The sequence below is a fragment of the Neolamprologus multifasciatus genome, chromosome 3, assembly GCF_963576455.1.
Source record: "Neolamprologus multifasciatus chromosome 3, fNeoMul1.2, whole genome shotgun sequence".
Classification (NCBI taxonomy): domain Eukaryota; kingdom Metazoa; phylum Chordata; class Actinopteri; order Cichliformes; family Cichlidae; genus Neolamprologus; species Neolamprologus multifasciatus.
Window position 1 is genome coordinate 17,816,297 of NC_140441.1, and position 24,089 is coordinate 17,840,385.

The 24,089-nt window shown below is 42.0% G+C and overlaps 1 protein-coding gene and 1 long non-coding RNA gene across 2 annotated transcripts in view; both read right to left on the reverse strand.

Annotated features, from left to right (window-relative positions):
• LOC146521812 (glucosidase 2 subunit beta-like) overlaps positions 1 to 24,089 on the reverse strand; it is a 164,808-nt gene that overhangs the window by 91,379 nt on the left and 49,340 nt on the right. Inside the window, exon 9 of the mRNA XM_085141262.1 lies at positions 11,383 to 11,469. Coding sequence (XP_084997388.1) covers positions 11,383 to 11,469 — 87 coding nt within the window. The remainder of the gene's footprint in view (positions 1 to 11,382; positions 11,470 to 24,089) is intronic.
• LOC146521813 (uncharacterized) lies at positions 11,476 to 15,013 on the reverse strand. Its single transcript, XR_014870861.1, has 3 exons — positions 14,275 to 15,013; positions 12,588 to 14,013; positions 11,476 to 12,549 (listed from the first exon to the last, which is right to left on the reverse strand). It is a non-coding gene; the product is annotated as an uncharacterized LOC146521813 (long non-coding RNA).

Genomic DNA, 24,089 nt, shown 5'->3' on the forward strand with positions numbered 1-24,089 from the left:
CAGCAGCCCATCTCTCAGCATTGGTTCAATGCTTAATATTCTTCCTTCTGTTTCCTACCGGGTATACATTTCTTGTAAAATGTAGCAGTGAGAGCGTTTTAACAGCCAGTGGCTTACAGGATCATTTACAGCTGGTCATTGACTGTCTGGCTGAGAAGCAGAGTGGCTGATGGATAGATTGTCAAAGTTTCACCTCGGTCCAAGTTTTGATGGATATGTTATAGCCACAAAGCCCAATATAACAGACTGCACAGACTGTGAAGCCGCAACTCACCGAGTATAAAAGCCCAACAGCTTTCTGTTGATTTAAAGGGAAGCTGTTAGAGAAATTTAATACACCAGCTTCATCTGTACCGAAGTCATGTTTAGGATTAATGTGGAGACAGCAGTGTTTATGACACGACGTGTATCTTTGCACAGGAACCGAGGGGCAACGGCTCAGTGTTTGCACAGTGCAGAGAAGCTCCTCTGCCTCGTGACACTGTTGATAACACAAAGTGAACATGACTGCGGCATTTGTAAAATCAGCAGTGTGGAGTAAAGGAGGATCGACGTTGTCACGACTTAGAGTCAGCAAACCCATTTTACCATCCGACCAACCGGACTCAAGTCATTGCACTCTACTGGTAAAATCTGTTGTTTTTTATGTGTTTTGTTTTTTATTGTTTTTTATTTTGTCTTCCAAAGAAGGACCATAAGAAGAAAATAAGAACGTCAGCTCACAGCACATCACAGTTTACAGATTATCGTCTTGTGTGAAGCATAAAAAGCAACAATCTTAATCTTGAGCACAGTTTGGGTGAAGATCCATTAGCTGACTAAACTGTGTTAAGAGTAGTGACTTGTGAATTGTGGGTGGTATGAGCCATGGTATGAGCTCAGTGGTCCATCAGTGAGATGAGCTAAGAAGATGGATTGCTAAATAGAGCATTTTCTGATTTGCCAAATCAAAAGCGCAATAAAATTTTAGAGAAAGTAGCTTCAGTCTTAAAACAAATCCAAATTTCTGCTGGTTGGGCTATGACAACCAATGCAACCTCTTCTCTAAGGATGAGGATATACAGCAAAGATCCTTTGCTATATCCAAAGGCGACTTTAGAACAGGGCTGCTCAATTAATCGAATTTTAATCACGATTACGATCTGGGCTTTCAATGATCATTAAAAATGACTGAGCCGATTATTAGCACCTCCCTCGTGCTTTACTCTGGCAAATTGAGCGCACCTCTCTGCATTTCGAACACGTGTCACAACAAAGAGGACCCGAGGGAAGCTCGGAAAGCTAAGCAGAAGTTATTTGGAGAGGAGAGTGACTGCCGTTGGTTGAAAAGAGAGGTAAAAAAAACTTCAGTGGTGTGGAAACATTATGGGTTGGCGGAGTCAGACGTGGATCAAGTAGACATAGTGCGTAAACTCTGCTACAGTGCAAAGTTCACTAAACATAGATATTTACATTTTTCATTTATTTTCTATATTGCAAACATTTGCACTGTTATCAGTATTTGCACACTATTTTATATTATTTTTTGACAATCTTTAAAGTCATTATTCAATACATTGTTATTGTTAAATAAATATCGTCAAATAATCGAGATCTCAATTTCAGTGAAAATAATCGTGATTATCATTTTTGCCATAATCGAGCAGCCCTACTCTAGAAGCCTGGAGATTTGTTGAGATGATAATTCGCAGATCATGCTCGCTGAATTTAGTTTGGTTTCTGTAATTACTATGGAAAACATTTGTGTATCACATTTAAAGCTAAAGATCAAATCAGCACATTTCATTTACTTTGACCCAACAAGTTATGCACAGTGAACTCAATGCAAAAGCTGCAATCGTGACATTTGCTGAAATCACGTGAACGCCTTGGGCTGAGGATTCACACTATTGTTCAGTCTACTGCCTCATGACTTCGGTGCCCACTAGGTGGCATATCATAACCCTCAGTAACCAGATGTCCTGTTGCTGTAAATTATACATGGAACAAAAATGCTAATTTTATACACAGTTTATAACCTAAATGATGCTGATTCCCTGTTGACATTATGTGGCGCCGAGTTTGATCAAATATTTGACAATTAGACTAAACGCAGCACCAGGGATGCTACTGAAATTTTGTGGGTGGCACCAATTTGCCAAATCCACTAGTACGACCCATAAGATATGAAAGTCTTCATCACGTCGGATGTGTGTGTCAAGTTTCATAACTTCTCAAGCTTTCTTGGCCCCTCAGCAATAACTTCCTCTTTCATGGTGATTCATCATTCCACCAGGTGGAAATGAAAATTCACAACTTTCACAGAGAAGCATCGTCAAGGTCTCAAGTTCATTTAAATCACTTTTGAGGTGGATGTGGTAAACCTCTCTTCTTTCGAGTTCAGGCTTAAGACTCTTCTTCATGATAAAGCATCTAGTTAGGGTTGGATCACGTGATCCCGTATCTGCCTTTAGTTATGCCGCTAGGCTGCTAGGCTGCTGGGGGCTTCCCATGATGCACTGATTATTTCTTCATTACCACCTTTTGGCAAGTTTTTTGTTTATACCAGTCAAAGCAGATGGCTGCCTATCCCTATGGCTGGTTCTGCCGGAGGTTGCTTCCTGTTAAAGGGGAGTTTGTCCTTCCCACTGTCACCAAGTGCTTGCTCATTGGGGTTGTCTGATTGTTGGTGTTTTAACTGTACTGTAGTGTCTTTACAATATGAAGCACCCTAAGATGACTGATGCTGTGATTTGGCGCTACATAAATATAATGGAATTGAATTGAATGGAACCTATAAAGAGAGGTTCATCAAAGTATAAAAGGCCTCCTGTCAGCTTTGTGGTATTCTAACTATTGCTGGCTACTGGTGTATAGGTGTGTTCAGGTAAGGCAAAGGTGAAATTTGGGGCAGGCTGAACAATTTGTATTTAAGTTACAGCAATTTTGTGCTTTATGGTAAAATATCAAAATCATGCTATTTGATGCAAACTCACTGTTTTCAAGAATAAGTAATCCAACCTCCTTTCCGCTTTCCGACCAAGTTTTAGATGGCTCAGGTCAACCTGCTTAGATCAGTGCATTAAAGTTCAAAACATGTCATTTCCTGTCAGTAGGAATTGCCACTGACTGTTATCAAACATGAAAAGTCTGGTTTAGATTCTACAGTTTAATGATGACTGAACTTCTTCACCCGCACCAAAAATATTAAAGTGCTCTGTTTTTCTGTTCATTCTGTTCAACTTGGCCACATTTTAGGATCTGATGCTGGCAGCATTTAAGAGTAGATCAAGGCAGCACAGGCAGTGTGTGCTGGTGGAAGAGTCCATATGTGTGCCTGAGAGACAGCGTGTGTCCTCTGCGAGAGGTAAAATAATGACAGGTGAGAACGGATGGCTGGTGACGCGGTGACGAGGAAAGCGCCACATATTTTGGGCCTCAGGCTGGGCAGATGTGAAAAAACTTCTTCTCTTTTCCCTTCTTCCCCCCGGTTGCCTTCTCCACTCTTCCTCGCACCACCCCTCCCTGCGACACTGCTCAAACAAAGGACAAAGACGCCCTAAGTGGTTTTCTTTTTCCGATCCCATACGTGTCCGCTGGCGCTTTCGCTCTTCTGTATCTCGAGCTCGCAGCGAGAATAGTGACAGAATGAGTCACGGTGGTTTTTTAACGAGTCAATCTTTTGATTAATTTTAATGGCACTTGCTAACAAAATCTTCTTTCACTGGGAGAGAACGTTCTTATTATCACACGTTAAGTTGTGTTTTAGCATGAGATGAAATTATCTTTGACGGAGAGAAATATTACGATTCCAGATGTGCATTTTGCACCTCTTACTGTGTCAGCCATGCCTTCTGGGAAGTGGCACACAGTGTCGGCATACAGTGTACAAGCTACTGCGATGAACTATTAAAAAGAAAAACACGGTGCAGAATCCAGAGTCTCCAGGTGAGATAACAGAGACTATTAAGGTTAGTTAAACCCGCATTTCTCTGCACGTATATATCAGAAGGTGATGGCTATCAGCGCTGAGAAAAACAGCAGCTTGTGCGACACACTCGCACTTTCAGGTCATGCCAGTTGGCTCCTCAAAAGCGTGACAGCGATGAGATCCAGACAGAACAGGAACAAGAAAGTAAAAGAGCAGAAGGGGAGAACATGGCAGCCAAGAACTACCACTTCAACATCAAACGAATGTTGTCACAACAGAGCAACAGAGCCACCCCTTTTAACTGTGACACCATTCAGCTGCTCATCACGCTGAGCGGGGCAAGGCGGAAAGCTACTGTAAGTCAAGCACAAGCACGGTGTTTATTAAATCAGAGAGCTGGGAGCGGAGAAAAGTGTGCATACTGTAGTGATGTCAAATTGCCTAAGCGGCGTTAGAAAGGCGCCTTTTTTCTCATCCCTCCGTGAAAATGAAAGTTGGGAAGGGAAATGAAGTGTGTCTTCCAATGACGGTAAAGCGAAGCTTGAGAAATATGGCTTGGTGCTGGAGTTTGTAAGAGCCAAAAGAAACAATATATGTGATAATCTGGAGGCATCATTTAATGGTTTCTGATTTCACAGAACGGTGAAGGTTGATGACGTAGTCATTTATGTAAACGTGTAAGTTGCTGAAAGAAGCAGTTAAGTTTCTCTATAATCTTTAAGGCGGGTAATCGTATCATTTAGTGCTATAAATGATTCAGCCTGTGGGAAGGGAAAAAAAAACAGATTTTTATCCATATGTTGGCATTTTAGCTAACAGTGTCAGATGGATCAGCAGAAGTTCTGTAGTCATGCTAAATTTTAAAGAAACAGCTAAATGATCAGGAGCCAGACTCTCAGCTGAAAGAACTGTTGTATCTCTGACAGAAGGAAAACGTGAGGCAGGGAAAAAAAGAAGAAGTAGGAGTGTCAGGGAGGCAGACCGAAAAGAAAGGCTGTCTCCTAGCGGACGCCGGCATACGGGGCTTGTCAGTCGTCATCGCGTGCCACTCTCCTTGTGAAACTGAGGCAATATACCCCATGAAATATTCACCAAAGTTGTTTTTGCTTAAAAAGGAGTGGCGTGGGGAGGGGGTGGCGGGGGGATGAGGAAAATGTGCTACTATAGATAGATGGAGAGTCCCCCAAATGCTTTTGATGTCAAGCTTGCTCTGGCTTTTTTACATGGGGTGAGACGGGGACACCAGCAGGGGGTCCATTAAATGTTCACACAAATGTACCCTTAACAGCACATCACTCTCCACAGCCTGAGCTCCCAGTCCCCGACATACTCTTCTAATTCTGCTGTAATCTTTATATATCCAAAGCTTTTGCTACTGATTCTTTTTTTTCCTTTATTTGCATTGTGATGTTTGATAGATGTGGCACACTGGGAAAACATGCACTGTTAGTCTTATTATTATGGGTAAATTACATACTGAGGATTTATTGCTTTTTAATATTTCAACTCAAAAACTACATTTACTGCCAGTCAAATCAGTGATATCGAACTGCAGTTACCACCAGCTTTAAACACAAGTGTTCTTTCAAATCCAAAACCCAGAAATACAACGAAAACAAAACAAATAAGTAAGAAAGTTGATGCGCGATCTTTTAGTGGGCTGCACAAATTCCTCCTGAAATGTTATTTACTGTAACTAAGGCCAGCAGTGATGTTGCAATTCTATGAAAAGACAAATGAGGGAAGGTTAACGTCATTTAAACATGTACAAAAAAACAAAAAAAGACTGAATAATTAGGTCCTAATTAGGCTTAGGAGAGTTGGTGATTCATTAGCCGTGTTTGCTTTCGACGCAGCAAGTGCTGTCACGGCTTTTGTATCTGTGACTACCTCCGTTGCCGGGATGAGCATTGTGCAGGGGACGTAAGCATGGCGTGGAATAACAACATGACATTAGCTGCTGCAGCTGCTGCGAACGCTTTCAATACAACACAACTGCACACGGTCCCTTTGTGTGTGTGTAATAAGGTCAAGTCTGTCAGTTTTGACATAGCACGTTGTATAACACACCCCTCTCCTGATCAGGAGTTTCAATGTGGGCGTCTGAAGAAAATGAAAGAATGGTAACATATGTAATTGGGTTTTAGACGTATCTGGACAGCGACAAAGGATTATCTGTATTCTGCTGATGCTTAGTCAAGCTGTTGTTTTCAGTTTGAGGGACCTCATGTCGTGATCACACATCTCTCCGTGTTCCTTTTTAACTTGAAGCCGGAGTTTCGGAGTTTCAGATATCACACCCCAGTTGTCCGTGTTCCAGTACTAGCAGAAAAAAGTCAGCTGCAGCAGGTTCATGGAGTTAAGCTGCCCAGGGCTCTGTGTACAACCCCAGTTCCAAAAAAGTTGTCACGCTGTGTAAAGCGGAATTTATGGTCCAGCAGAGGTACCCCGCCTGCACCTGGCGTCTCTGCCAGGTGCAGGCGGGGTACAAAGTATGCCGATGTGTGTGGGCCTTGCTTGTGCTGTTGTTGGTCCGTCAGCCAACCGTGGAGGAAATCGAAGCTATAACATAGAAACAGCTGAAGTGGAACCGAGTGTTAAAAACTATGAAGTGTCCACTGCAGCCACCGTCTCTGCTTTTCCTGCTGTATTTTTTCATCTTTTAAGTTTTTTTGGCGGTTCTCCTGTTCCCAGTGAACTCTGCTGTTGGCCCCTCCCCTCCCCAGGCCCTTTTGTTAACCACTCATCATCCGTAGACCCTTCATCTGCTTCCACCGACGTGCAGTCAGGATCTGAGGATTGTGGTTAAAATGTAAATAAAAGCTAAATTCAATAATGTGCAAATCTCATAAACTCATATTTTCTCAATAGCTGAACATAGAAAACATATCAAATGCTCGAATTGAGAAAATGTCCCACTTTCATAAAAAACACCGGCTCATTTCAACTTTAACGGCAACAACACATATTATAAAAAGTTGTGACAGGGCCATGTTTACCACTCTGTAGCATCCTCGCTTCTACTGGCAAACAGTCTGTAAACATCTGGGAACTGAGCGGACCAGCTGCTGGATTTACAGGAGAGGACTGTGTCCTATTCTCGTCTGATCCTACTGTAGGTCTTGATCTACTTTTTTTTTAAATTTTCATTTCATGTTGCTACAACTGGTTTTAGTTAGCAACTCGACACCCGGGGTCTTCTACTATGGAGCCATGTTGTTGTAATAAGATGGTGGTGCTTTTGGATCATGTTTTTTGCATGTCAGAGCTTTAGCCTGGATTTGTGGATGTCGTGGTTTAGCTCTGTTCACGCACAGTGATTCCTGGGCCCATGCAGTGGCTTCCATGAGAGACTCATGCCTGTTTATAATGCAGTGCTGCCTTACAGCTTACCAGTATGTTTTTATGGCCACACCTATAGAGCCGTTTCTAAAGGCTTGGTTTCACTTCTGTAGACTGAGAACGGCCTGAGAGCCTCTCGGACCCCATGCTGTGGCTTCACAGTAGCAGCTTCCAGATGCAAATGTCAGCCCTTTTAGTTGCTTAATTGATGAAGACACATCAAAGGAATAACCCACACATGTCCATAAAGAAGCTTTTAAGTCAATTGTTCAATTACCTTTTGGTTCCTTGGGGGGGGGGGGGGGGGGGGGGGGAAGCTTCATATTAAATTAGCCGTATTTCCTTAACACTTTCTCCAATTTTGAAGCGAAATAGCCTCAAATTAAAGCTGAGAATCTGCACTCCAAGCCCGCATTCATTATGTAACTGTAACATGAATGCTTCGGTAAGCAGCTGAAACTGAGCATATGGCTAGAGGGTAATGGCTGTGACGGAGAGGCTTGATTACATATTGAAGAGCCGATATGGAAACTCAGATGATTACAGGTGGATCACAACCTCTTGACAATCTAAGTATCATACTGATGTTTAAGTGGCATACAGAAGCTGTCAGCTTCCAACGGCAAAGCATCTTCATGAAAATGCATCACGAGATCACAATCAGTCCACGCGCACATTTGTAGCGGTTTTTCAGATATCTGCAACGTCACAGCAACTAAAATACTTTGAGAAAAAACAGTGGAGAGGTCGATAAAGAGTTCCTCTCACATCTCAAAAAGAGGAAAGAAATCACTTAAACTGTAAATCAGTAGCACAGGAGGACAGTACAGTAAAAAAAAAAAAAAAGTCATTCCTACCTAATAGAGTTCTTGTACGCACATTAGCACCTAAGCACAATGAACAGAAAGCAGCTTGTGCTCATTTAGTAACACACACACAAAAAGCTTTTGTGCGCCACATACGGTTGTATTTATAGGTACAACGACAGTTTGTAGGATGGCCTCGACCTTTTGGCTATTACGTGCTCCGTGGCCGTGGCCATGAATAAATATTATAATACCCACTAGAGTACTAAAAATCTCAATGTTTATGTAGCTCTTTGTGTTCAGTGAAAAGTAACAAACACTCGTCATCTTCAGCATCTTAGGGTTCACAGAAAAATGAACATCTGCATAGCTCGAGGGCCATATCTGGACACTTCTACCAAGCAAGACTCTCAATGTCTGCTTGCCTGCATTGTGGCTGCATAATAGTGAAAGGAAGGGATTGGACTTAATAGAAAGAGAAGCAGGTATAAGAGGTAGGAAACTTTTTCACTCTTAGCTTAGCTGGTCTTTACGTTCGGTTCGTTTTTGCCTATTCTGGTTACATTGATGCGCCGTGGTTTGTTTTGTTTGAAGCTAATGGCGATCCAAAGAAAGAATGAACAGTAAACAAATAGATAGACTCAAAACTGATTGAATGGGAGCTCACATATATTACAGCCATTCCACGAACCGCAAAGTTGGGAAGTTGGGAATTCAATGCTTCCTGTGCACCAAGTGAATCTCGTCTACATGACCATCAGTCTCAGTAAGCATAACGTGTACAAAGACGAATGCTTTGTCAGAGCGACAGGGTTGTTTATTCGCTGTTCAGTAAAGTGCTTCATCATATAAAGCTTTACTGCACCTAGCTGGCATAAAAAATGTATTCATTTGTTATCAGCCATGGAATTCCTTCTTTTGTCAGCAATGATAATAGAGTCAACCCACTGGATTATTTTAACATTCAGATAATTGTTACAGGGGTAAAATAAAAGGCTGTTCTGGTAACTTTTATGGCACATCAACTTTTCTGCTAGCAATAATCGTGCAAATAAAATGAATCCATTTTCAGTCTGTATGTGTTTCAATGGTGTTTTAATGAAAAGCGGCGAGGCAGGGGTTTGCCTTATAATTCATATTCTGTGATGGAGCAACACCGAGATAAGCCAGGCGGATGGTGACATCTAATCTGAACCCCACTGTTTTTTTGTGTTTTTTTGGGGGGGGGGGTGTCTATGGAAATGACTAGCTTCTTATCGGTGGAGTGGGTTATTTGAGCAGATCCTCGCTGTGGCTTAGTGAAGGGACTCAATCACCACTGCCCAGCGATATGCCTCACTTTCGTCCCCCATCATCCCCCCTTCATCTTTTTATCTGAGGAAAGGAAATGAAAGGATGGTATCTGGTACTCTCCGCGTCCTCGGTTTAGGAGATGGAGAGGAGCGGACATTTTCTTTTAGGCTTTAACTTGCTGATGAAAACATGCGGCCTATAAACCTGCGCTCCGAAAAGAAATACACTGGCAATTTATTGACTGTGGATGTGCACTGACTCAAAAAGGAAGTAGTTATGAGGTAATTTGTGTTGCGACAGCTGCATTTATAACTCTGGAGTAATCAAGCTTTTACACATTTTGGTTAAAGGAACACCATTTTTCCTCATTTTCTGATTATCTTCTGGGCTTTTTCTCTTGTCTCCACATTTTTCTTGGAGGTTATTGCACACAGCCACTGGAGATAATGCTTTTGTTTTTCTGTGTACGTGTACAGTATGCAGTTAATGTAGGAAAATGTTTTTTAATTTGCCAGTAGAAATGGGTTTTGGGTGTGGAGAAGAGCAAAAATGGGACAGACAGAAAGGCTTGAGAAGTTTGCAGTCCACAGTAGGTAGATAAAGGGAGGGCCCAGTGACAGATGTCAGGGCTCGGTCATGCATCATTTATTAGTCGGTAAATTTCAGGGGAATCACAGCGTTCGCTGGTTTCTCTACAAGAGGCAGAGTAAATGTACCCTGTCCGACTACTTTGGTGAACCTTAAAAGGCGACTCACACTATTTTGCATCCTTGACAGTTTTGTCCTAAACTAGGAGAAACTATTGCAATGCCTTTATGTCAGGCTGGAACTGGACTTCTGTAAAGACACACAACAATTTTGAAGGTTGCAGAGCCTCCAAATCTCACCTGTGTCTTACATCAGAAGAGGTTGTGACAAGAGGCCGGACTGATACAGGAATAAAGCAAGGTTAAGGCTTTACAGCTTAAGTTGGGAGCTCTGTTAGGGCATCATTCGGCACCGTAATGATTCATCTGAATGATAACATCAGCACATTAGCACAAGTATAAAATCCCATGTCTACTGTATGATTTAAAAGCACCAACATTAGTTAACAAGGATTAAACCTGTCTGTGTGACCAAATCTGGTGTATTCACATGACAAATTTAAGTTCTTGAGTTAATTAATGTGCGCTGTCCCCTTTAAATAAACATAACTGAGGAGCTGAGCTGTGTGCCATTAGTTTTACAGGGTTTTAGGGGTACTGGAGGAGAATTTCTAGAGTCCTCTTTGTTCCTGTGAGCTGATAGGAAGGCAACGGTCAGTCAAGTGACAAATAACCACAGAGGTATGCAGAAGAGAATCTCTGAACAGATCAGACCTTGACACAGATGGGCTACAGCAGCACGAGACCACACTTGGCTAACAACAGGAAACTGAGGCTACAGTTTGTACATGCTCACCAAAATTAGAAAATAGAACAAAAAATGTAATCTGGTAAGAAGAGTCTCAATTTCTGCTGCAAAATTCAGGTGGTAGTGTCAGAATTTCATGTAAACAACATAAAAGCATGGATCCATCCTCCCTTGCAACAGTTCGGGCTGGTGTTGGTAGTTTCACGGTGCAGGGGATGTTTTCTTGGAAGACCTTAGTACCCTTAGTACCAACTGAGCATTATTTAAACCCCACAGTCCACCTGAGTGTTGCTGAATGTGTCCCTTTACGACCACAGTGGATCCATCTTCTGTTGGCTGCTTCCGACAAAATGAAAAACAATGTCACAAAGCTCAGATCATCAGGTTTAAGTCCAATAGATGTGCAGCTACTGTGCGATGCTATCATGACAACATGGACAAAAAACCTGAGGAATGTTTCCAGCACCTTGTTGAATCTGTCTATGTGAAGTTCAACACATATACAACACATCCAAAAAGATATAGTCCGCTGAGTTTTAGTGTAACTGAGACGTAATATACACAATAAAAAGGTAAAATATATATATTAAGAAAAATAGAAAAAGATGGCTGATAGAATTAAAAAAGAGCTCTTACTTTGACAGTGTCGCCTCTCGTCAGGACGTCCCAGAGTGTGCTCTGAAACTTGGAGAGATCCATCCTGTGACCTCTGTCCAACAAAGCCTGGGAGTGAGAGGAAAATCAAAAAGGCGAATCAAAGCGTGACAAACATGAGTCTGAGCACCCGAAAACAGCTTTACAAAGACATTCAATGTGCAACCGTATCATATAAAATAGTTGAAAACAGCACTCAGTATATGAAGTTCCTAATAAATAAATAAAAAATTCAATATGACGGGCATCGCAAATATGCACATCTCCCCCTAAAGCACATATGCATTCTGACAGACCTCAGGTTGCACACAAGCTGGTAATCTTGCATCTGTTGTGCAGTGTGCCTGGTGGCCCCACAGGTATAGGCTTATAAAAAGTGCCTTACATAACTGATAATAAACTGCACATCATCCATCTCCCATTCAGCTCACCTCCCAATAATCCCCGCTGCCATATCTGCTTATCTATTCAAGTCACCCTCTCATTAAATCAGCTTTTACAGCCAAATGGAAGAAGTTTACTACTCATAGAAGTCAAATACCATTCATCATGAGGAAGGCTGTAGTTATACAGATATAGACTGCATGTTTTAATTCACTGGAGGACAAACGCATCCTTCCTCCTATCTCAATAAACATAGACTCCTGCAGAAATAAATAAATAAAATAAGGTGGGGGGAAAAAATTGACAAGGGAATTAATCTGCTGCCTTTTGCCTGCCGAAATGGAAGTCAGTGAGGCGGTGCATACCAGTGGGTGCCCATCAGTCACAAGACCTTGTGCAGGCCCCGAAAACAGCTGAATGTGATGCCACTGCACATTGGGAGGTAAAGGATGGTGACAGAGAAGTTGGTACAGCTTTCAGTGTTTATTCATCTGAAACAGTGTCCCCTGGAAGCCATTTTGGCAGCAATGTATCACAGCAGGCGCTGACCTTTAGATGCTATGCACAATTAAGCTAAGCTAATAAACACAACTGCGGATCCGGACTCGTGGAACGGAAGGCAGGTGGCTGTGAATCACGCTGGACACGTGAATGGCATAAAGCTCACTTGGGTGGTGTTTTCAGAGCGAAAACTGAAATGTGTTTGTTATGGAGGAAATGAGCTGAATATCGAGCTTTGTCTGGTGCTGTAGAGGCTTTCTGATGCTCCGGGTGGCCTCTATGCAGAGTACAGAATTGTCCACGCGCTCAACTGAAGCCGTCCTTCGCTGAAACAACATACAGTAACCTTGCCTTGACAGCTTAGTTAGTTAGTTAAGGTTTTAGTTAATGGTTCTTGTAAGAACTGCATCGGGCTGTCTAGAGATTAGTATTGTGTAAGAAAAGGAAACCTGGCAAGTCTTTTTTCTCTCTCAACTTTTTGGCTTCAATAATATTCATATTGTCAGTTACCTCATCATATTAACCACGACAAGCAGATGCACTGACGAAGTGTACACGTGCAGGAACACAAGTGCCTGACTTTTGCCATTTTCAGAAGTTGCCCTCTCTTGGCACACACCAGGTAATGATCTTCTACAGAGGCATTTTCACCACAGGAAACACTATATCTGATCTACGTGAAAGCGTTTCCTGCAAAGCATGTAGGAGGGCGTGCACCTGCTACCAGATCCCTGGTACAAAATCTGCTCAATATCCAGGTGTGCACATGTAAGAATAGCGCAGGTAGCAGTCAGATTAATTCACAGCACACAATTAGACAAGTGTGGGGACATCATTTTTCCTGCCTCTTACAGGAAAAACGATGTCCACACACTAGGTGGTCGAGGTGGTACTCCTGTCTGAACTAAACACAGTTGAACAGAAAAATTTCCTATCATGTGCAACATGTCTTCTTCTACTTCTTCTTTCAGTTAATCTCTTTAAAGGTAACCACAGCGGATCATCTTCCTCCATCTCACCTTTTCCTCAGCATCCTCCTCTGTCACACCAACTCTTTGCGTGTCCTCCGTCACCTCCTCTGAGGTCTTCCTCTTTTCCTCCTGCCTGGCAGCTTCACATCCTTTGTTCAATATATCCACTATCCCTCTTCTGCACATGTCCATCTCAGCGTTGCTTCTCTAACCTTTTCCCCAAACTGCTTGGCCTAAACTGTCCCTCTAATGTACTCATTTCTAATCTTGTCCATCCTGCTTGCTCCCAAAAATCTGAACATCTTCAGTTCGGCCTCCTGTCTTTCTGCCGGTGCCTCCGTCTCCAAGCCACACGTGACATCAGGTCTCACAACCAACTTGTAAATCTTCCCTTTTATCCTGCTATCCTTCTGTCATAAATCATCCTTGACACTAGGGCTGGGCGATATATCGAGTTTTTAAAAAATATCGATATATTTTCATACGAGATATAAGATGTGACAATATCCTTTATATCGATATAGTCTATGTTACGTTATAATTATACTTGTGGAGCCACAAGTTTGCCTCTCTTTCGTCCACTTTTGTCTCTATGCAACGTTACTCGGCCTCGCCTCTCCTTCACTGAACACAACTCCCCCTCCTCCCCCATAGCTTCACCTGCAGGCAGCTACAAGATGGACACGGCAAATCTCCGTTAGCGAGTTGTGGGGCTGGACGGCGTCAACGTGTTAGCGAGCTAACCGCGCTAACCATGCTAACGACATGCAGCCCACAGGGGCTGCACGGCCTAAGCTAACCGCGCTAACGAGCTAACCATGCTAACGACATGCAGCCCACAGGGGCTGCACGGCCTAAGCTAACCGCGCTAACGAGCTAACCATGCTAACGACATGCAGCCCACAGGGGCTGCACGGCCTAAGCTAACCGCGCTAACGAGCTAACCATGCTAACGACATGCAGCCCACAGGGGCTGCACGGCCTAAGCTAACCGCGCTAACGAGCTAACCATGCTAACGACATGCAGCCCACAGGGGCTGCACGGCCTAAAATCCCTTCATTTTCTCAAAAGTTGACAGCGCGCCTTATGTATGAATTCTGGTTGTGCTTACTGACCGCGAACCGATTTTAGGTGGTACACGGTGCTCAGCAATCTGTCAAAAATGTTTTAGTACGACTTTGGTAAGCTACGGAGATGCAGCGCTTGATAGATTGTCGGAGCATTACGGCTACCGTAGTCTGGAGCCTCGCGGAGTGATACGTACCGTGCTTCAACGTAATATTACCGTATTGTGTGTGTATAAGGGCCATAAATGGCACCTGTTAAGAGACGTGGTTACAAAGAGGATTTCAAACTCAAGGCTGTCAGTCACGCAGTAGAAGTTGGGAACAGAGCAGCTGTGAAATCTGTCTTTGTTATTATGCTCAGCATCTGTTAGTTTACATTTTGACTGCACAATTATGAGCTTTTTGTTATGCACAAAAACAACATTGTTTTCTTTTATTTATGGAGCATGATTATTTAATAAATGCTAATAATTTATTTTTGAGTAATTTCTTCATGTAAATCTATGCTGTATGTAAATAAAAATGCCTGTGTGACATCTGGGACACAGTGTGACTAAGAACTCTCTTTTTGTTCTTAACTTATGGCTTTAAAAAAATATCGAGATATATATCTTATATCGCCACCCAGCTAAAAAATATCGAGATATGAATTTTGGGTCATATCGCCCAGCCCTACTTGACACTCATCTCCACCCTGCGTGCCTCTCTTCATCACCTCTGTTGTGCGCAGTACATTGCTTTGGATGGTTGACCCTAGGTAATTAAACTCAACCACTGTTACACCTGTCTCCCTCTCATGAACACACACGTTCTGTCTCATTTCTACTGACTTTCATTCCTCTTACCTCCAGAGCATACCTCCACCTCTCCAGGCTCTCTTTCACCTGCTTCCTACTATCACTACAGATCACAATGCAATCTCCAAACATAATAGTCCACAGAGACTCCTGTCTGTCACTCTTACCACACACTCCTGTCCTTATACGTGTCCTGCAATACCCTCACATACCTCTCTGCCACTCGTGACCTCCTCACGCAGTACCACAGTTCCTCTCTTGGCACTCGATCATATGTTTTCTCTAGAGCTCAGCTCTTTCTGACCATTTCTATACTTCTCCATCAACTCTCTCAAAGCAAACATCACCTTTAGTGCTCTTTCTCACTGATCGTGACCTCTTTCGCAACCTAGCTTCAACAATCTTTCCCGTATCTTCATGGTAAGGTTCATCAGCTTTATCTCTTTGTAGTTCCTACAGCTCTGCACATCCCCCCTGTTCTTTAAACTCAGTACTAGTACACTTCTTCTCCAATCCTCAGACGTCCTCTCACTCTCCAGGACTGTGTCAAACAATGTGCTCTCTGACCTCTCTCCTACACAGGTATGAGCTACAAGTGAGGTAGAATATTCTGACCTGAGAGTCTCGACATTTTCAGAAGTTCACGTGTAGAAACATCTAGATCCAGGGTTCTCAAAGAGTGGCGTCCAGGCCATCGGTAGCTCCCAGTAACAACTTATGAGCCCGATGATTGCATCAAAGTAGGAATGCACATAACATTTATCCGCGCTCTATATGCCATCACGTCGTAGCTCGTAATCAAATTCAGGGAAAGCATCTTTCCACTTCAACACCTTTCCATTAGTCATCACGACAGAGTAACCTTGAAACGTAATAGCGAGACGCCCATTACATTTCCTTCCACCAAATACAGCTGCACAAAGAAATGTAAGATTCATGGTTATGTGATTTCGCCAACAGTTTTGAGAAATAAGCTCCACACTTCATATAGTCAAACGAACGCACGGGCTGATGAATCAGTATGCAAAGATATTGCCTTACAAGAGAAAAGAGCTCAAATAACATGGTTACATACTTTGCTATGTTATTTGATAGATCCAGCCGGTCCCAGAAGCACAGTTCTACAAATACCGTTTATATCTACCTGGCAAGAGAATATTGGGTTTCTAGTCAAAGTTATGAAATGTATCATCTTGCAAATATGTGAAAAGAGCACAAACAAAAAGATGAGACATCCATTACCATGAACCCACACAACTGAAAATATTACCACTCCCACGCCGTATTAGTCCGTATAAGGCATAGAGGATTGTACACATGCATGAGTAGAAAGTCACACAGGTAATAAAGCTGCAGCTACTTTTGTTTATTTGCCTCATGTACGAGTCCCTCTCCCTTCATTTAGGCTTTTATCCTTTGCTCAGTCGGGTACCCGGCAACAAATACACAGACACAGCACGTAGTTCAGACAAAGCAGTACTTACAAGTTAGGCGCCACACCAGCTTCCACAGTTAGCATGGTAAAATTTTCAGCAGTAAGCAATACCACTTAATGTTTTAATTATCATTAAAAAAAACTGTGTTTGATCATCAAACTTTTATCAGTCACGGAAAACAGTGTCCTGATTTACCCAAAGGCAAGTGCGCAGGTGCAGCATGCAACGTGGGTTTGCTTTGAATCTAAAAAAACACAGCTCAAGGCAGTGAGAGAGCTCTAGAGATTTCTCAGCCTTCTAAGAGGACCAACCCCTCTTTCTCTTTTCTCAGACTGTACATCCTCGATTCCTTTTCGCGTGTTTTTAGCCCTTGCCACCAGAGACGCAGGCGGGGGAGGCGGGGAGAGAGAGAGGAGTCGGGCAACAGGTATGTAACAAAATGAGGCATCCTTGCTTCGGCGCCATCGTTTTAAAAGCAGTGTCAATTAAATGTGACATGTAGCACACAGCTGCATTGTGCTGGTTGCTTTTTCTTTTTTGTGATCGCAGATGTCAGATAGGCACGACAGTGTTTGTAACAGCATATATATATATATTTAGGCCCACTTTTAATGAAATTCCCAATGCAGGACAAAGTGACAAGAGTGTACAGACACACTTTTTTTTTTTTAATCACACACATATACAGTGAAGGGCAGAAAGTCTGACAAGAAAAGACACATCTGAAGTTTGGCTGCAAGCTGGAGTTTAAAAGAGCACTGAGGGCGACTTGAGCTAAGATGGTCACCCTGTCTGCAGAATGAAAACGGCTTCGTGGCCACAACCGCAGGCTTTTAAGGAAATGCAGGCTGAGTTCATGTTTAGCCGAGTGCACGATGTGGGGACTTTGGAGCAGGGGAAGAATGTCAGGGTTTGTCTCTTTAACTCGCTAACAGCTTGTCAAGTATGTAAGCGGAAGCTCTCGGTGTCTGCGGACTAGTTATGTACATCAAACTGCTTCTAAAATATCCTCAATAAGAGAGACACACTGTAGACCCGTGGGTGACAAACTCTTTTTATGACGTGGGCCACAAACAACCCACTTTGACCTTAAATGGGCCGGACTGGTGAAACTCCTCTATAGAAGTTTAACTACACATTTAAAATCCCTGATATATATTAATATAAGATAAAGAAGTGCAGTTCCAGCAAATGAAAGAAATCTGTCAAGACAAATAAATGTGTGAAATATGACTTTTTGTTTCTTTTTTATATATATATTGAGAGAATCTGAAAATTCTACAGCAGACAGTGAAAAAACAGGAACTTCATTACTTTGATGCAGTATGAATGGCAATGGGAGAGCTCCCTAAACCTGTGAAAACACAGTTAAAAGTCCAAAATCTATGCCACGGACGTCAAACTAATTTTACATCGTGGGCCACATAACAGATCACTTTGATCTCAAGTGGGTTGGACGAGTGAAATTCCCCCTTTCGATCATAAGGAAGATTAACCACACATTTAATCTCAGAGTTAATATAAGATTTAAGAAGTGCAATTTCAACGGGACGTCACAGTTTTTATACAAGATGATGAGATCGTGCCGGAGTAAATGAACAACATCTGTCAGCATGACTCTTTTGGCTTTAACTGTAAAAAAAATAAATAAATACGTAAAATTACAGAAAAAACAATCCTGATCGCTCACTGCACAGACTGTGATGTCACTATAAAACAGAAGGCTCTTGCTAATTCACAGAAAATGTTGTTTTTGTAAAAAACAATAACAAAAACAGACATTTCTACAATAGATTCTAAAGAACAGGAACTTTTCAGTCATTGAAATGTTTATTTATCACTTCAAATTTTCCAAAGCCACAGAGCAGGCCAGACTGGATTCTTTGCTGGGCCAATCCTAGCCCCCTAGCCTTATATTTGACATCCCTGCTGTTGGCTCTCATATACATGTCAGTTGTTTGGGCTCCTTGTCCTTTTGGGTACTTTCTTCTTGACACTCGAAATGCAACTTTCTGTTTTGGTTACTACAGGCGTTATGAATAATTGCTGGTGATCCCATTCAACAGAGATGAGCATGAACGTGGAATAAAGTAGTGAGCAGCAAATTGCCCGAGGCATCGAGAACACCGGTCATCTCAGCCGTTACTGCAGTGTAGGGGGGCACCCCCCCTCCCGTCTCGCCGTTCAATCTGAAGCCCAGATGGGTTTCACTGAAACCTTCCCCGGAAATAATCAGCTCTGACCATACTGGAACAAGTAAGTCTGGATTCAAAGTTAATTTGGTGATCAGAGATTATTCAGGCAAACCTTGAGTGATTGCATCGCACTGCTCTGTGAAATTACGCTATTATTCTACCCCAGCAGAGGGGGGACTGTGAAAAAGTTATTGCCTCGCCTTTTGAGAAATAACACAGTTGTGTGGAAGATAAGGTGAAAATGAGTCACAAATATGAATAATTTGGCAATATCAGGCTGAATTTCTTTTTTTTAATTTTCAAAATTCACTGCATGATCCTCTCTGTTAATCCAAGAAAATGGAAAGGGAATCAAGGGAGAGTGATAGCAGTCAACTGTGGGAAGAGACGGCAGCCTATTTGTTGACAGCTTATTAAAATGTAACTAGTTCAGGGGAGCTTTTTAAAAACTAAATGCTTGTTTACAGTAATTGTTACTTAAGCATCAATTGATACAGCTGAAGCTGATAAGCCATATAATAATCCTGCAATGTGCCAGGCTGATTAGACCACCTGAGGCACAGTAATTAGGTAAAGGATAATCAAACTTAATACTCTAAAGCTTTTTGACTAACTTCTGTGAGGCATGATATTTTAGAGACATACTGATGTAGTACAGTTTTGTGTTCATTCCAGTCATGTCTTTGCTTATTCAAACTGTTGATCTTGAATTTAATGTTATCAGACTTCTGTAGGTTCAGCTTGGAACATGTAAGTTGAGGGATAAAATAGTGCAAAGCAAAGTTTCTTCTTTACACTGACAAACTATTTTAGATTTATTTCATTTCCAGTTAACAGTCCTGATTGTTTGGGTTAAAAAATGGTGCTAAGTTAATCATTGATTTGTAATTTAGTCAATTAACCCGAGAGTTTTCAGTATCTGACTGTCATTGACTGCAATTTGGTTTAAAAAAAATCTCTCCTATATACATCTCTTTTTAGACATTACAGACGATTCAAATACTCAACTTTAAAACTAGGGATGGGTATCGTTTAGATTTTATCCGATACCAGTACCAAACCGATACGTTTGAAACGGTGCCAGTGCTTAAACAGTGCTCGAACCGGTGCTTAAAGAATGGAGAACACAAACTTTGTCCAAAAACCTCTCATGTTCAGCTGTTTTTTTGTAAAAAGATAACAATGTTAGCCTTTTCTGCAGCTATAGGGCATACATGGTATCACTCTTGGCTGGAAGCAGTGCTTAATCAATGGAAAAAACACAAACTTTGTCTAAAAACCTCTCATGTTTAGCTGTTTCCCAGTTTTTCTTTGGTCATTTTAGGCTTTTTGGCCAGGGTGAAGGGAGTATCTGCCATCAAACAAGAAGACAGCCTCATGTAAGTACGACGGTGTTTGCTAGTTCACCTTACGTGCATTAATGTAATAATTCAATTCAATTCAATTCAATTCAATTTTATTTATATAGCGCCAAATCACAACAAAAGTCGCCTCAAGGCGCTTCATAGATACAGAGAGAAACCCAACAATCATATGACTCCCTATGAGCAAGCACTTTGGCGACAGTGGGAAGGAAAAACTCCCTTTTAACAGGAAGAAACCTCCGGCAGAACCAGGCTCAGGGAGGGGCGGCCATCTACTGCGACTGGTTGGGGTGAGAGAAGGAAGACAGGATAAAAGACATGCTGTGGAAGAGAGACAGAGGTTAATAACAGATATGATTCAACACAGAGAGGTCTGTTAATACATAGTGAGCGAGAAAGGTGACTGGAAAGGAAAAACTCAATGCATCATGGGAATCCCCCGGCAGCCTACATCTATTGCAGCATAACTAAGGGAGGATTCAGGGTCACCTGGTCCAGCCCTAACTATATGCTTTAGCAAAAAGGAAAGTTTTAAGCCTAATCTTAAAAGTAGAGATAGTGTCTGTCTCCCGAATCCAAACTAACAAAATAACGTGGTTAGCCTACTCAACGTAAATTAGACACAAACAACATTAAGCTACTCAAGCAGAGAAAAACGGCTGCTGCTGCTGCCATCATCATTTCTGCTACACTGGCAGGGCTAGGGGCCAGGACTCTCCTCTTTCGGTTCTTGGGGGATGTTGCTAACTCCGGGTCCGATAACAGTCACCACACCCGCAGTAGATGTGCCCGGAGGTCTCACAGCAAGCTATCAAATACGGTGCATTTCTCGGCTTTTAACAAAATGCTATATGTCGCCAGGTGTTTCATCAGATTCGAGGAGTTACCTCCTTTGCACAGTATCACCTTAAAGCACTTGTTGCAGGCTGCTGAGTTTGCAGAACGTACGTACCTGGGCCCACCTACTACGCTTGCAAAGGTAAAATGATTGGCTAGAATCCAAAGTGTATGACATCTCAGGGAAAAAAAGCACCGAAATGTGCGCTGCTTTTCGGTCTGGTTACTACCGTTTATGTCAGAACCATACCGGTACCCATCCCTATTTAAAACTGAAGTATTGATCAATAATGTAATATCACAGTATATATATATATACAGAAGAGCGCCTCTGAATCCACAACAAACAATGAAGCAGATGGGCTATGGCAGCAGAAGACCACACCAGATGCCTGTCAGCTAAGAACAGGATATATGCTGTTTTCAACCAAAACTGGACAACAGACGATTGGAAAAACATTGCCTGGACTGATGAGCTTTGATTTTTACTGCAACTACAACATTCAGGTGACACTTCAGTCAGATTTTGGAGTAAACAACAAAAAAGCTTCAGGTTGGTGATGGTGGTGTAATTGAACGGGGCACAAATTGTGTGATGCTATCATGTTAACATGGACCAAAATCGCTAACGAATGTTTCCAGCACCTTGTTGAATCTATTTATACTTTATTAGCTGTACCTAATAAAGTGTCCACAGATTATCTGGGGACACAATTTAGAAACTGTGCTCACCAGAGATGAAATAAAAGCCTTCCGCCCAGTAGCAATGCTAACTAAATGTATTTGCTAGTGGCTCATTTTAGCACCCTTAGCTGTTAAAAAGCTAAATTTAGCTACTGTAACTACTGTAAAGCACATTGTGAGCATTAGCTATCTGAATTATCCAAATTCCACTTTAACATAAAAATGCTCTGACATAAATTAGATCAATATTATAGCCTAAAACTAATACAGATGCTAGGACAATTGGCTAGGAGGCAACCCTGCACAATTAACTGTTTCTCCCTCCTCTAAGGGCAGAGAGCATTAGAAAGGACAAGGTATTTGTTGCATGGTCTCCATGACCTTTTTCTACTTGCTAACACTTCACATTGACCAAAACAATAATAACCATATTCATTATGAAAAGAATTTTTAATTCAAGACCTAAAGTCTATACTGCACGATGAAAAAAATAACCTTCAAACTTTAAGGCTATAGAAAAGTATTTTCTTTACATCAGGAATATTGCATTTCTCTTCTGCACTAACTTGTCATCATCAGCCCACCTATGCATGCAATTACACCAGGCATATTTCCAGCAAAGCCTGATTTCAAGCTTTAATCATAGGGAGAGAAAAAAAGGTGTTGTAAGATTCTTTAATCATGTTAATGAACAGTTCCTCTTTTCTTAAGATAAAAAAAGACGGGCAGATGGATCGATATATAGCATCACATCAGTCCATATTCTCCTCAGTATCTGGGCCCGGGGAACATTTCGTAAAGGCCATAGGGTCGGCTTATCACGGAGCTAAATGCCAATGTAATTATTAGTGTCTGGAGATGGTGGAAAGGGAAGCACATCCTGCGGCAGTACACCATATTTAATTAATAAATGTCACTCTGTAGAGGGAGTGAAGGGAGTGCGTGAGAAACGAGAAAAGAAGCGGGGAGGGAGATAGTCAGAGTGACAGCAATACTGATCCAGACTTAAGTGCACAAGCAAACAGCCACATCTGGTACATGTAGAAATGCACTGGGTAACAAAACACAGGATGCTGAGATTATACAAGCGTGCCAACAAGAGTCGCATCGGGTCCAGTGTTAAGTCGCTGTTATAAAACATGCGACAACAAGCTGGAAGAAATACTCGGCATACCCTTTCTTTCACAACTGCTTACATATTGCAGCTAATTGGTGACACTGATTTGCAAATAAGGTGTGATATTCTTACAGCAAACAGAACATTAAAGGTATGGGAGATGGCTCCCGAGATGGGATCACAGAATACTTCACTTTCTACATTTTTGCACTTGAACTCTGGACAGCGTTGCGAGAATGAGGTCAGGAAATGGTTCAAACCTGCCCTTTGACACATCTATGAAAGAAACACAATTACCTGTAGCATACTCGGGGGTATTCGCAAGGTACAGACTAAGGAGCTACCTAACAATTATTTAGCTACTGTCATTAAGGAGCTTGGAAAGAAAAGTGTCTGGACTTCTTTAAGTTGTTTGAAGACATTACACCTCTCATCTGAGAAGCTTCTTCAGTTCTAAGGTCAAATGGCGGAGAGTCCCAGATTTAAGGCCTATGGGAGTGCCCCCCAAAAGGGACAAAGGACCACATAATGATTATCTACCTAATCACACGAGCCATGGTGTGAAAACGGGTGTAGGTCACAATCAGCCAAGGTTTTGGGTGAACTCATTGTGAAGCCTAGCCCCACCCTGTCGTGTGTTTTCCTGAAGTCAGAAGGCCCAGAACATGTGGGCATTAAGGCATCTGGGAAGGGATCTCAAAACTGGGTTATAGATGTAACCAACGCCTGTATTCAAAGATGGTGGTTCACAGTGGACACAGATGGCTTCTTTCACTCCTCTTTCAAACCAGGGGTGAAACCAACTAACTCCTCACATACACAGTTTTGAATAATCTGGCCCCATCGTAGCTTTAAATCTCATAGGACCATACTGTCAATATAAAGCACTTTGCTCTCAGACTGCAGGCTTACTTCTGGTTTCTCGAGTTTCTAAAAGTAGAATGGGAGGCAGAGCCTTCAGCTTTTTCCTGTGGAACCTTCTCCCAGTTTGGGTTCAGAAGACAAACACTCTACTTTTAAGATTAGCCTTAAACTTTCCTTCTTGATAAAGTTTATAGTTAGGTCTAACTCAAATGTGTTTGAAAGACCCTTTAGTTATGCTTCTATAGGCTCAGGCTGTTGAAGGCTTCCCATGGTGCACTGAGCATTTCTTCTCCACTCCCCTCTTTTCACTCCTCATGAAAACATTTCATTTAATACAAAGAACACGTTGATAACATTTGATATTACAGGAAAATAAGCTCAAAACTGTTGACAACTTCTAATTATGAACATCAGCCAAAATCCAGAAGGCATTTTTTAAATATGTGTTAATCAAAAACACAACAGTTTATT